Source organism: Neoarius graeffei, chromosome 14, assembly GCF_027579695.1.
Source record: "Neoarius graeffei isolate fNeoGra1 chromosome 14, fNeoGra1.pri, whole genome shotgun sequence".
Taxonomy (NCBI): Eukaryota; Metazoa; Chordata; class Actinopteri; order Siluriformes; family Ariidae; genus Neoarius; species Neoarius graeffei.
The window spans coordinates 43193481-43209025 of NC_083582.1; the positions used below are offsets into that span (position 1 = coordinate 43193481).

Below are 15545 nucleotides of genomic sequence, written 5' to 3' on the forward strand. Positions count from 1 at the left end.
ACCTCCCCCCAGTCATCACAGCAGCCCCCTCCTCTCCCACCTCAACACAGACTCCTGTATGCATTACTGCAGACCAGGTCAGAGGTCAACTGAAGAAGCTTCACCCCAGGAAAGCAACAGGCCCGGACAAGATGTGTCCATGACTACTGAAGACCTGCGCTGCTGAACTGGGTGAACCACTCCAACGCATCTTCAACCTCAGCCTGCAGCTGGGGAGAGTGCCAACCCTCTGGAAGACATCATGTATGCCCTGGACTGTCTGCAGTTTGCATACTGGGCAGGTGTTGGTGCGGAAGATGCCATCCTCTACCTGCTACACCAAGCCTACTCACATCTGGATAAGGGAAATGGCACAGTGAGGATCCTCTTCTTGGACTTCTCGAGTGCCTTCAACACCATCCAGCCCCTACTGCTTCAGGACAAACTGAACAGGATGCAAGTGGACCCCTACCTGGTCACCTGGATCTCCAGCTACCTCACTGACAGGCCGCAGTACGTCAGGCTGAAGGACATCACGTCTGACACTGTAATTAGCAGCACCGGAGCACCCCAGGGCACGGTGCTGGCCCCTCTTCTCTTCACCCTGTACACCACGGACTTCTGCTACAACTCGGTGCTGTGTCACATTCAGAAGTTTGCCGATGACACAGCCATTGTTGGGTGCATCAGTGACGACAGAGAGGAGGAGTATAGGAGCCTGATGAGGGACTTTGCTGTGTGGTGCAACAGGAACCATCTGCAGCTCAACACCTCGAAGACCAAGGAGCTGGTCATTGACTTTGGGAGGTCCAGACCAAGGTCACGACCAGTTCTGATTGAGGGAGTCGAGGTGGAGGCTGTGGATTCCTACAAGTACCTCGGGCTGTGGCTGGACAGCAAGCTGGACTGGACTTGCAACACTAATCACTTATACAGGAAGGGACAGAGCAGGCTATACTTCCTTAGGAGGCTGCGGTCCTTTAACATCTGCAGGAAACTCCTGTGGATGTTCTATCAGTCTGTGGTCGCCAGTGTCCTGTTTTACACCGTGATGTGCTGGGGGGCAGCACATCCAAGAAGGACACATCCAGGCCGGACAAACTGATCAGGCGGGCCGGCTCTGTGGTCGGCATGAAGCTGGACTCTCTGGTGATGGTGGCAGATAAGAGGTCTATGGACAAACTATTGAACATCATGGACGATGCCAGTCACCATCTGCACACCGTCATCATCAACCAGAGGAGCCTGTTCAGTGACAGAATGCTCTTTCCCAAGTGCAGGACGAACAGACTCAAAAACTCCTTTGTCCCTCACACCATCAGACTGTACAACTCCTCTCTGGGGGGAGGGAGGAGGGGTAACAGGAGGACAGAGGATGGGAAGGAGCAGTAGCCTAGCCTAACAATGAGCAATACCGGACAATGTGCAATATAATGTGCAATATAAAGTGCAATATCTTTCCTGCTCCCCCCCCCCACACACACACTTACCCTAACCCCACTTCTCCTCCCCTTTTCCCCCTCCCTCTCTTCCCCATATCTTATTCTTTTATATTTGTATATGTAAATACTTAATTTACTCTAATTTATCTAGAAGTTTTCTCTATTTCTTTTCTCTGTTTATCTGTAATGATGCTGCTGGAATCTTAATTTCCCTGAGGGAACCCTCCCAAAGGGATCAATAAAGTTTAATCTAATCTAATCTAATCTAATCTAATCTAATCTAATCTAATCTAATCTAATCTAATCTAATCTAATCTAATCTAATCTAATCTAATCTAATCTAATCTAATCTAGTAGATGAGGAAAAACACCATAAAATATACAAGCTCTAAGCCCTGGCTTGTTTATTACCTCCGCCAAGGTTATGTTTTCGGTAGAGTTGGTTTGTTTGCTTGTTGGTTGGTTTGTCTGTTAGCAACATTACGGAAAAAGTAATGAACAGATTGCTCTGAAATTTTTTCCAGAGGTGTGACTGGGCACAAGTAACAATCCATTAAATTTTGGCAGTGATCCGGATCACCTTCTGGATCCCAGATTTTTTTAAAGATTAATTTTTTCCCCATTGAAATGAATGGGCGCGTGACGCAAAAAACAGATTTTTCCTTCTGTAGGTCAAACCGTAAGGTGTAAAGTCATGAAGCTTGGTACACTGATAGAGGAGTGGACCCTGATTGATTTCATCAAGTTTCATGTTGGTACGTCTCACGCTCTAGTGCCACCAACTGATCACAGTCTTACATGCGTTCATGCATGCAACTTTTGATCTGTATGTCCGATTTTCATATGTCTGGTGCCATTGGAATCCTTGGAGCTAGACGATTCCAACGCACCCTATGATGTCATTCTCCACCTAATTAAGCCTAGGTCACAACCGGACGTACGATTTTTTGGCTGTGCGATTTTTGGCGTTTCCCAAAGCGCTGCGTTTTTTTTGTTCGTGGAGAAAGACGCACGTTGGCCATAAGTTTGTCTTGCAACCTGAAAAAATGTAAGTGCCCGTAGAGTTTGTTTGACATGACAAAGAACCTCTGCGGCCGGTCTGCGGCCAGTCTACGGCTCGAAAATCAGCACGTCACACGCGCGCCCTCCTTGCATTTCACGCGCGCCCTCCGTGCATTTCTTGCATTTTTTGCACATAGACAGGCCGTAGGGGCACGTACGGCTGGTTGTGACCGAGGCATTAGATTTTCCGCCATTTTGAATTTTGTCCAAAGTGAAGGTAGAGTGACCCTGGCCGCATGTTTTGTCCGATCATCACGAAACTTGGTACACATGATCTCCAGTCCAAGCCTAATGAATGATATTCGTTTTGCTCTCATACATTGAAGCGTTCGCCCATGGCAGCCAATCAAAATCGATGGCGAAGCCACCAAACAGGAAGTGAGCTCATATCATGGAAATGCTTTGACATATCAAGACCATATTTAGTGGCATGACTTCGGACACCATCCAAACTACCCTCATCAAATATTGTGTCATTTGGCCACTAGGGGGCGTCACAATTGGCAAAAACGTATTTTGGCTCATATCTCAGAAACGCTTTGACGTATCAAGACCATATTTGTTGAGATGACTTTCGGCACCAGTTCATGTACCCTCATCAAATTTGGTTTCATTTGGCTACTAGGGGGCGCCACAATGAGCAAAAACGTGTTTTGGGTCACTCTTTACGGATTTAGAATTACATCTAAATTTTCATGTTAGTGATGCTCTGGGATGTCCCTGTAAAGAACCTTGCCAGCCTGTCATCTCCATATGAGAATCCGCCTTGTGTCTTGGCCAAACTTTCGCATGTTGACACAAAACTTGTCGTGTGGGCGTGCGGTCGCCTCTCTTGCCGGGTCGCCATGGCGGCACACCTGAGCAAGCACACTTTCACATTTTCTCCGGAAATGCATTCTAGTTATTATTATTACCTCCGCCAAGGAGGTTATGTTTTCGGTAGCGTTGGTTTGTTTGTTGGTTGGTTTGTCTGTTAGCAACATTACGGAAAAAGTAATCAACGGATTGCTCTGAAAAATTTTCCAGAGGTGTGACTGGGCACAAGTAACAATCCATTAAATTTTGCCGGTGATACGGATCACCTTCTGGATCCCGGATTTTTTTAAAGGATTCTTGGTGGAGGTCTGCACTCTCTGAGTACTTTTCTAGTTACTATTAGAAGTCCATGTTTGAGCTTACTTTTTTCATAAAGGTATTTAACAGAAATTTCCCATAACATTCCAACATGCATGAAACCTGCCTCAAAATATTGGTCGGCATCTGTACTTTTGTAGCATCTCCAGTGTATTTAGAAGTCCATCCATTATCTGTAGCCACTTATTCTGTACAGGGTCACAGGCAAGTTGGAACCTGTCCCAGCTGACTATGGACAAGAAGCAGGGTACACCCTGGACAAGCCACCAGCTCATTGCAGGGCTGATACATTGAGACAAGCAACCATTCAAACCTACAGTCAATTTAGAGCCACCACTTAACCTGCATGTCTTTGGGGGAAATCCACATAGACACAGGGAGAACATGCAAACTCCACACAAAAAGGCCCTCTTTAGCCACTGGCCTCAAACCCAGAACCTTCTTGCGGTGAGCCGACAGTGCTAACCACTACACCACTGTGCAGCCTGTATTTAGAAGTCCCAAATACTAAATACTTCAAGATGTTGTAGTGTCTCAAATCTGGTAGCTGGTTTGCTGTACACTTTTCAAGTGGAATAAATACATTTATGGGTAAATTAAGAAGAAGAAGCCTTTATTTTTGTCACTTTCCTCCTCTGCTTTTAACCCGTGTGTGTGCAGAGAGAGAGAGAAAGAGGTAGAGTGGACAGAATAAATAAATAAATATCTTATCTCATTATCTCTAGCCGCTTTATCCTTCTACAGGGTCGCAGGCAAGCTGGAGCCTATCCCAGCTGACTATGGGCGAAAGGCGGGGTACACCCTGGACAAGTCTCCAGGTCATCACAGGGCTGACACAGACACAGACAACCATTCACACTCACACCTACGGTCAATTTAGAGTCACCAGTTAACCTAACCTGCATGTCTTTGGACTGTGGGGGAAACCGGAGCACCCGGAGGAAACCCACGCGGACACGGGGAGAACATGCAAACTCCGCACAGAAAGGCCCTCGCCAGCCACGGGGCTTGAACCCGGACCTTCTTGCTGTGAGGCGACAGCGCTAACCACTACACCACCGTGCCGCCATAAATAAATATGTTTGTGGTTAAATTATATGGATCTGTGATGCCTGCATGTTTCAGCTTTTGGCTGTAACGCTACCTGCTGGTATAAAATATATATTTTTTTCATTTCAGAGAGATTGTACTGACTGCAGTCCTCTCGATTTTCTTCATTGCCTGTTGCGGCTATGGTTCTTTGTTTGCCCGGCAATATGGCAAACGCTGTGTGAAAAACAAAAATCTGTGATGTCAGCAAAAATCCTCTATACTGCCACAGTCAGCTACAGGGCTGAAACCCAGAGCTTTCTTGCTGTGAGGAAACAATACTAACCACTGCACCACCATGCCACCCTAGTCTAGTGTTTAGTTCTTATCTTTTAACTTACATGTTTCCATATACTTATTCCTTATGTTTTCTTAATTCCTGATTTACTTTTTGTGTGTTTTATGTTTATTTTTTGCCTTTCTTATAAAGAATTTTTGGCTGCATTTAAATGTGTAAGAGGTGCTATATAAATAAAGTCATTATTATTATTATTATTATTATTATTATTATTATTATTAGCTACCTGAGAGTATCTCAAAACATAAAAATGTTGGCTTGGTCATAAAAACAGCCAAGGCATATATTTAACTGGCTGTGTGTTAAATTGTTAGATTTTTCTGTCAACTGAGACACTGAGTATGGGAACACTGAAATTAACGCTACCTGCAACTGATGAAAGATTATATACTGACTTTGACTCATCATCCTCTAAATGGGGTCTTTGCTCGGTGGACAACGTGCAATGATGTTGACTTGTTGAGATAAGATTTAGAGCAGAAAATATGTGGTGGTGGTGGTGGTTGTTATGTTGTACTGTGATTAAGCCAACTGCTCTTCCTGAAACCATGGTTAATCGAGCCACATGTAGATTTTAGGGGCACGGCTTTTAGACAATTAGCAGTAATAGTGCTGAAAGCAGAAAGTGTGTGCAGCAAACTCCTATAGAACCAAAGTAACTTAACCATTCATCCATCCATCTTCTACCGCTTATCCTGATCCAGGTCACGGAGGTAGCAGCCTAAGCAGAGCAGCCCAGACTTCCCTCTCCCCGGCCACCTCCACCAGCTCTTCCAGGGGAATACTAAGGCATTCCCAGGCCAGCCGAGAGATGTAATCTCTCCAGCATGTCCTGGGTCTGCCCTGGGGTCTAACCAAAGTAACTTAACTTTGTACAAAATGACCATTTCAAGCAAGCAAGCAAGCAAGCAAGCAAACAAACAAACAAACAAACAAACAAACAAACAAACAAATACAACTAAAACACAACAAATCACACTATCCGTGGGTATATAGGCTTTTAGTTTTACTGTGATACCTCCAAATATTGTATGTATGACAGTTACAGGTAGCTGGCTGACTGTCCTATGGTATCCAGCTGGCATAGGGTAGCTAGAAGGGTTGCACCACTTGGAGGCAATGGTGGGTCACTAGGGCAGGTTTAAGGGGGTTTATAGTTGTCATTGTGCAGCATGGTGGTACAGTGGTTAGCAGTGTCACCTCATAGCAAGAAGGTTTTGGGTTTGTGGCCGGTGGGGGCCTTTCTGTGTGGGTGTGCTCCAATTTCCCCCACAGTCCAAAGACATGCAGTCAGGTTAACTGGCTATTCTGAATTGCTTGTGAGTGTGTAGAAAGGAACTGGCCACTTTAATGCTGCAATTCCGGTCAAGTCAACCAAACATGGTTCGCTTCAAGCCTGGATTGGGTTTGGCAGTGACGACAACAACGATAGTTACCATCGCAAAATGCACTCAGGTTAACTGGCTATTCTGAATTGCCCGTGAGTATGTAGAAAGGAACTGGCTGGTTTAATGTTGCAATTCCGGTCAAGTCAACCAAACATGGTTCGCTTCAAGCCTGGAATGGGTTTGGCAGTGACAACAACGACGATAGTTCTCATCTCATCTCATTATCTCTAGCCGCTTTATCCTTCTACAGGGTCGCAGGCAAGCTGGAGCCTATCCCAGCTGACTACGGGCGAAAGGCGGGGTACACCCTGGACAAGTCGCCAGGTCATCACAGGGCTGACACATAGACACAGACAACCATTCACACTCACGGTCAATTTAGAGTCACCAGTTAACCTAACCTGCATGTCTTTGGACTGTGGGGGAAACCGGAGCACCCGGAGGAAACCCACGCGGACACGGGGAGAACATGCAAACTCCGCACAGAAAGGCCCTCACCGGCCCCGGGGCTCGAACCCAGGACCTTCTTGCTGTGAGGCGACAGCACTAACCACTACACCACCGTGTCGCCACGATGATAGTTGCCATCGCAAAATCCAGTCAGGTTAACTGGCTATTCTGAATTGCCCGGGAGTGTGCAGAAAGGAACTGGCCACTTTAGTGCTGCAATTCTGGTCATGTCAACCAAACATGGTTCGCTTCAAGCCTGGATTGGGTTTGGCAGTGATGACAACGATGATAGTTACTATTGCAAAATGCAGTCAGGTTAACTGGCTATTCTGAATTGCCCAGGAGTGTGCAGAAAGGAACTGGCCACTTTAATGCTGCAATTCCCGTCAAGTCAACCAAACATGGTTTGCTTCAAGCATGGATTGGGTTTGGCAGTGACGACAATGACGATGGTTACCATCGCAAAATCCAGTCAGGTTAACTGGCTATTCTGAATTGCCCGGGAATGTGCAGAAAGGAACTGGCCACTTTAATGCTGCAATTCTGGTCATGTCAACCAAACATGGTTCGCTTCAAGCCTGGATTGGGTTTGGCAGTGACGACAACGACGATAGTTGCCATCGCAAAATCCAGTCAGGTTAACTGGCTATTCTGAATTGCCCGGGAGTGTGCAGAAAGGAACTGGCCACTTTAATGCTGCAATTCTGGTCAAGTCAACCAAACATGGTTCGCTTCAAGCCTGGATTGGGTTTGGCAGTGACGACAACGACGATAGTTGCTATCGCAGAATGCGTCAACATGAGTGGCCAAATATTTTTTAGAGGGCCCCAAACACTTACCTGGTTTGCCTTTCCTGACATGGTTACAACTGACCCCACTCTCCCCTATCACAGGACCAGGCTGACAGCAATGTGTACAACCTGTCATTCGTGTTGACCTCAGCAGTTCTCTATTTCCTCATTGGTTGATTATTTCATTCATAGTGACGCAAATATTATCAACCTATCGGGAAGTGGAGGCATTCATCTGAGAGTGTCAGTGTGAGTGCAGGACTGAGAGAGGACTCATCCTGGAAAGTGATGAAGTCACTGATGAAGTGGTGTTTAGGAAGGAAATGACTCCAAAGACGCTGATAGCGCGCGCATGGGAGACAGACAACCGTGAAAAGTTGAGCCTGGTTCTCTGAGGTGGACATCATCATCATCATCATCATCATCATCAATATTATCATCATCATCTCCAGAATGAGGCGTCCTTCTGTTTTGCTCTTGTGCGTCTTCACCATCACGTGCGTTAAATCAGTGCGCAGCCAGGAGGACAAGCACCAGCGCTTTCTGTGCACCATGATCCCTGCGGATACAGAACCGAGCTGTCCGGTCCACATGGAGTTTGTTCAGAGTGTTCAGGCTGAAGGCATGAAGAAGACGGTGATGCAGCTCCGGGAGACTGTTCTCCAGCAACAAGACACAATAAACCATCAACTGGGTGCCATCAAAGAGCTCACATCCAAACTGTCTCAGTGTGAGAGCACCTCGGAAGAGTCCTCGTCGTGGAGGAACGGGAAAGACACGATGGACGACGTCCCGAGAGATCCCAACGAAACTCTGCACGCGCTGGGTAAGACCATGCAGAGTCTGAAGGACAGGCTTCAAAACCTGGAGGTGAGAGGGACTGAAACCAAGCACATACAGTACAATCTGTACAGGAGATCAGATCAGATGACATGCATTCAGATTATAAAATAGACTGCTTTTCTGTTTTGCCTTGTTTTCAATGCCATATTTAAACACACACACAGTGTATAAGGTAAAGCCATTAAATCAAATTGAATAATATAACAGTTATGCATCATACATGAGTCCTGATATTTTAGAACTGTTGACTGACAACACTGTTATTTATGTTGGAGGTCAGGTGAACATTTTCAACCCAGTTCATAATTTGCTACTTGTATTAGGGAGACTTACCGTACTATATCCAGGGTTAGGGTTTGGGAAGATTTTGTATTTTAAACTACTTGATAACGTATAAGACTGGACTCATTAATAAATTCAAAAGATATACATCACTCCTTTCATTGCTGACTGAGTGGTTAAGATGTTGGATTAAAAATCAGAAGGTTTCAAGTTCAAATCCCAGCTAGGTATGAAAAAAGATACTTTTAAAAAAAATGCTAATTATTAGAATAGACATTTCTTATCTAAGAATGTTTATTCTTAGACAAACGAGGAAATACTAAGTAGGTGTGGATGGGAGAAGAAAAGAAGTGATAGACAATCCCTTTTAAGAATCTTAGATAATCCAAAATTTGACCCCAGTTGGAAATTATGCACTAGGTTAAAATTTTAACCCAGGTCAAAAAAAAAAAAAAATCACCTGGGTTGAATTTTTTTTGACCTGTAACATGTACATGTCCTGATATTATAGCCTTTGCAATAAATTTGTACTGTAAACCTTGTGTACTCTGTTTAAGAGGTTTTAATCTTAGTAATTAAGTGTAGGCAGTGAGAATTTACAGGGATTATCCCCCGTCGAGTTCTATCTATATCTCTTACCTTGTGCAAACCCTCATGCCACTGTAATTAGTGAATAATGCTGATTAGTACACACGTACAGCCGAAATGATAAGTGAACAGCAAAGTGAATGAAGTAACTGTAGATGCTTTTTCCCCCCACAGTGCCTGTGAGGCTCAGTCAATCCACAAGATTTTTTTTTTTAATTATAAAACCCTTGATTTGATTCATAGTCTCTCATTAGCCCTAAAATATAAAACGTGTGATTTAATCAACACTTTTATTTAGACAGGTGTGCAACAAATTATCACAGTACTGTCTTGTTTGTTATAGCAGGTCTAAATATGGATATGAGCTTGGTATGAATTCAGTGTAGTTGCTTAAAATTACAACATTGTCACAACAAAACAGTGCTGTCTTAAATTAATCTCTGAATTACTTTCCTTATATATATATATATATATATATATATATATATATATATATATATATATAATCATACACACACACACACACATACAAGTTTGGACACACCTTCTAATTCAATGTTTTTTTTCTTTATTTGTATTAATTAAAAGACACTTAATGTTTTAAAGCAATGATGGATGTCGTTTCTCTTTATAACCTCGCCCGCTATGGAGTAAGCGGGGTGAGGTAGTGTTTTTGGTTGGGTTTCTTTGTTTTGTTTTGTTAACAACATTATGGGAAAATGGCTGGACCAATCTTCATGAAACTTTCAGGATAGATGGGCATTGGTCTCAAATAGAACCGCCAACATTTTGAGGGTCATCCAGTCAAGGTCACGGTGACCAAAAAGGTTTAAAAAAAAAAAACCCTCTGAGCTCAGACTGCAGTAGCACTGCCTCGGAAAGACTCCTCCCACAAACATGCTGATTGGATCACTACCTGTATCATTTGCATACACTGTGCTGTCATTGGATGATTTCTTGGTTCGTTTATATATGCAAAGGAAGGGGTTATGGCCACGCCCACTTTTAAACCCCACTGACCAAACTTCCCCACTCTGTTGATTTATTATTATTACCTCACCTGCTACGGACTAGACTAAAGAAATCACTTTCAGACATGTTTATGCTTATTACAGAGGGAAAGTGCGTTCCACTGAGCTCTAGCACCGGGCCATTTCCGGGAAATAAAAGTTTGGGTTATGGCGACAGCGTGCGTATGTCAGCCTCGGTTCAGAGGTTTCAGTTTCGAAAACTGTAAGAGATAAGAGTAGAATAATATAAAGTACAGACACTTGGTATATTTTACTTCTGTGATTTTTAAATTGTGCATTTTTGGATTACGCTTCACTTTTGTGGCTACTGCCTCATAGAGTAAATATATATGCTATACTTACTGTATGGACATAGGATCAGAAAACAATTTTATTTATAAGCAGTAGCCACATGGACCCATAGGGTAACTATTTTTTTCGCGATATCTTCCTTCATATTCATCATAAGTGCTACCGGGCGAGGCTTGTTTTGCCTGGCAACACTTGTTTAATCAAGCGGTTCTGGACATAACATGGATTCCTACAGTTGTGGAATAGCGCCATTTCCTGTATTTTTATTATTCAGTGTTTGACCTGCTGTTTTGAGACGATCTGACCCAGTTGTCACGCCATCACAGTTTGACTCTTGTCAAAGTCATTCAGCTCCTTACACTTGCCCATTTTTCCTACTTCCAACACATCAACTTCAAGAACTGACCGTTCACTTGCTGCCTACACTGTCAAAAATAGGGGTACAGGAGGAGTCCATTTCTGTCCCTCAAGGTACAATGGACACCAGCGTACCCTCCAGGGCTTATTACTGGACCTCAGGGTAACTATGTGTACCTTTTTCGGGCCAACAAGATATATAATGTTCCCCAGCAGCATATAAAGTGTACAGATAAGTACCTTAGAGGGTCCTGCCCCAGTGACAAGCTGTTGTACCCCTAAAGGTACAATAATGTACTTTATTTTCTGAGACTGTAATGTATCCCACCCCTTAATAGGTGCCATTGTAATGAGATAATCAATGTTACTCACTTCACCTGTTTTAATACGTGAGGACTGATTGGTATATAAATCACATCATCTTCTCAGCATGTATCAGGATGTGCAGAAACATAACAGATTGATAAAAGTTTCTGTATATCATTTGTTCACAGCAACAGCAGATGCGAGCCAGCCTCTCTGGAGCGCCATTCCCCAATGAACTACGAGACCTATTGCAACATAGGCTGGGCAATCTAGAGAGCCAGCTCGTGCGCAAAGTCAGTGAGTTGGAGGAAGAGAAGTCACAGCTATATAATGAGACATCTGTTCATCGGCAGCAAACAGAAAACACCCTGAACACCCTCATGAACAGAATCTCTGACCTGGAGAAAGGTATTCACAATCATTTATATGTCTATTGCTTATTAGGTCCATTCATCCTCAGTTTTCCCACCTTTTATTTTTTTATGCAGTCATGAACGTGTATTTGAAAGGAAATTGGAAGTCTATGGCATTGGAAGAGTTAAGGCTTATTTTGCTGTTTCAAAGAAAACTAATGTTTCCCATCAGAGGTGACCCATTACTAATTCACACTCTCTGCTAGCAGGTACAAGATTCAAGTCCCCTGAGGATTTTAAACTCTCCCTACCCTTGCGCACAAACTATCTTTTTGGCCGAGTGAAAAAGAGCCTGCCAGAAATGTATGCCTTTACTGTATGCATGTGGCTCAAGTCCAGTGCCAGCCCTGGCATTGGGACCCCTTTTTCTTATGGTGTCCCCGGGCAAGCAAACGAGATTGTACTGATTGAATGGGGCAACAATCCAATAGAGCTTCTCATCAATGACAAGGTAAATATAATTGTTTTCAAGCTATTTCTGTGAGAGCATTTCAGTCTTCTTAAACTGAAAGCACCACAAGTTCTTCAATATTTGAAAAATGCATATTGCTGAAAATAACATTTCCATAACAACATTTAAACTGGGCGTAGTCATTGTTCACGTTCACACAATTGTGAATTTCTGACCCTTCCATCCCCATGGAGGTGGCACAGTTACCTCTTTCTGTGAATGATGGAAGATGGCACCATATCTGCATTACCTGGACTACCAGAGATGGTTTGTGGGAGACCTACCAGGATGGTCAGAAATTGGGCTCAGGGGAGAACTTGGCCCCATGGCACCCCATCAAACCTGATGGAGTCCTCATTCTGGGCCAGGAACAGGTGAGAATAGAAGTAATCGTGTTGCAGGAAATACTTGAAAGAAGGTCTGTGCATATCCTTATCACCTTTCTATCACTTCCCAAAGAAGTCCTTGAAGACCCAACGCAGTGAGTAGCTAGGATTATGTTAAAATATTTGCAGACTTGACACTGCAATCTGATGGGATTTTCATGTTCAGAACTGAAAATCATATTAAATCTGTAAGCAGGGGTGATCAAATACTTATTACTTAATATTTAATATGCTATTTGATTTGTTACACTGAAATTGTAAGAAATGTCAGTTTTGTGCTCCCATGTGGCACAACAGAAAAGTGTTCTCCCTATTGTCTGGAGTTTGCAAGTCTGAATCTTGATAATGTCACAGGCATCTGTAGCCAGGAGCCAAGGGAGCAAAGCTGGCCAAGCTATCATGGCCTGACTCTCTCCCCTGTCAATCACAGGGACAAAAACCAATCGTAGTTATGGGACTTTCCTCTGAGTGTGTTACTCTGCCTTGTGATGTTGCATGAGCAGCATTTCAAAAAGCTTTTCAGAGATAAATATCAGATGGCTAGAAAGCAAGCTGTGCATATGTTGAAGAAATCTGATCCACAGTTTGCTAGAGAGCAATGCCCTCCTCCATATGCGCTGCAGTGGCTATTCTGGTGATGCAAGTCATACGCACTTGGAATCATAAGGGATGTCTGCTATCAAGATCTCTATTGTTGTCTTTAACCATGCCCTTTTTCCACAAGGGTATAAATACTGTATGAGGTTTAAAACAGTTGGAAATTTACCAGGATTGGAACCATGAGACACTATCTTGACATGCAGTGAGAAGAATGGCGAAGCAAAGGAGAGAAAAAAAACCCAACATTTTTTCCCCCCACAGTTTTATAATTCCATAGTATAGTTAATTCTTGTGGCCGGGAAGTCAAAACAAAACTGGTAATTGCCACTTCCATAATAACAAGCTGTTGGGAAAGAAAGAAGCCCTTCCTGGAAACATCTCACAAAACACAGCACCTGTGCTTCACCTGAACGTATTAGAACTGCAACTGGTATAGTGTTGTGTCATGTGTTGAACATGTGGACCTTCACACAGACAGTACAAGAAGAATGTACGCTCAAGCGCAGTGAAATTTAACCTCTGCATTTAACCCATCTGAAGCAGTGAACGCACACATGCATACACAAGTGAGCAATGAGCGCGCACACACATACCCAGAGCAGTGGGCAGCTATGCTACAGCACCCGGGGAGCAGTTGGGGGTTAGGTGCCTTGCTCAAGGGCACTTCAGCCCAACCTTCAGGCCATGGCTGCCCCATGTTAACCTAACCACACCCAGAGGAAACCCATGCAGACATGGAGAGAACATGCAAACTCCACACAGAAAAGCCACTGGGCTCGAACCCAGAACCTTCTTGCTGTGAGGCAACAGTGCTAACCACTACACCACTGTGTCACCCAGTAACCTGAGCTCAGGATAATGGAGTTCTGCAGGGAGGAGTGGAACAAGGACCCTCCAAATGTAGACATTACAGGAAGAGACTCAACGTTGTTAGTTTCTCCAGGGCAGGTATCATAAAACATTAAGTGTAGTGGTGCAGATCATTTTAAAATCAGTGCTTTATTGAAAAGTCACACTGCTTAAAAAATTTGCATTAAAAAAAAGTTAAAATATCTATCCATCCATTATTTATATATATATATATATATATATATATATATATATATATATATATATATATATACACACACACACACACACACCACTTATTCATCAGGGTCACTGGGAAAGCTGGAACCAATCCCAGCTGACTTCAGGTGAGAGGTGGGGTACACCCTGGGCAGGTCACCAATCTATCGCAGGGCTAATACAGAGACGAACTACCATTCACATTCACACCTATGGGCAATTTAGAGTAGCCAGTTGACCTAATCCGCATGTTTTTGGACTGCGGGAAGAAACCGGAGCACCCAGAGGAAACCCATGCAGGCACGAGGAGAACATGCAAACTTCACATAGAAAGGCCCCAGTTGGGCCATGAGATTCAAATCCGGAACCTTCTGGCTGTGAGGTGACAGAGATAACCACTGTGCTTCCCAAAGTTAAAATAAAACTAAATAAAACACTTCAAGAAAGGTGTCAAAAACTCTGCAGCACACTGTATATACAGTAGTCTCGTCATCAAATGACCCATTTGACTCAAGCATTTAGAGCAGTCAGTGTCAGTATGAAGCTTATAGTCGTATTTGTAATGACAAAAGAGTTGTCAGTGTTTTCAGTGCAGCTGCAATTCTAGAAATTACAACCTACTTCTACTTCGATTTCTAACGTACTCCTACTATACAAGTTTTAAATGAGGTGCATGTGAAAATAAAGGCACAAATGGCAGACATTCTACTTTTGTTTCATAGAGTATTGTGTTCTCTGTAACCCCTCCCAGTATTTCCTCATTTAAGAGCGAATAAATAAAGCACTTACTGTTGTTTTAACAAGGTTTGACGTTTATGGCCTCAACAGGATGTGGTCGGGGGCCACTTTGATGCCACACAGGCCTTCGTCGGTGAGCTGAGTCACTTCAACATCTGGGACCGGGTTCTCCGACCTGGAGACATCAGCGCCATGGCCAACTGCTCCTCCTACGTGCCTGGGAATGTGGTGGCCTGGGCTGACAGCAACATCGAGGTGTTTGGTGGTGCCACTAAAGGACCACTTCAGTTATGTGAAGACAGGCTTTTTAACAATTAAAGATTTCTGTCCACTCAAACTGTGCCCCAAATCTTTGTGCTTGTTTCATAATGCAGTATATGTTTTCTTTTTTAAAAAATCATGTTTGCATTTTATGTTACAGAATATGTACGCATGCTTTCGTAGACTTTAATATTAATACAGTGTCTTATCTGGGTTCGCTAATAATCAGTGTGGACATTAGTATGTTAATGGTTTACTAACTGACCTGTATTAGGACTATCCTTTTGTCATGGATCG

The 15545-nt window shown here is 43.5% G+C and overlaps 1 protein-coding gene across 1 annotated transcript; it reads left to right on the forward strand.

Annotated features, from left to right (window-relative positions):
* Positions 1 to 8086: 8086 nt before the first annotated feature.
* Positions 8087 to 15305, forward strand: nptx2b (neuronal pentraxin IIb). The gene is made up of 5 exons (XM_060938944.1): positions 8087 to 8503; positions 11520 to 11739; positions 11951 to 12195; positions 12390 to 12569; positions 15078 to 15305. The coding sequence occupies exons 1-5, from the start codon at positions 8087 to 8089 to the stop codon at positions 15303 to 15305; spliced, it is 1290 nt and encodes a 429-aa protein (XP_060794927.1).
* Positions 15306 to 15545: the final 240 nt, after the last annotated feature.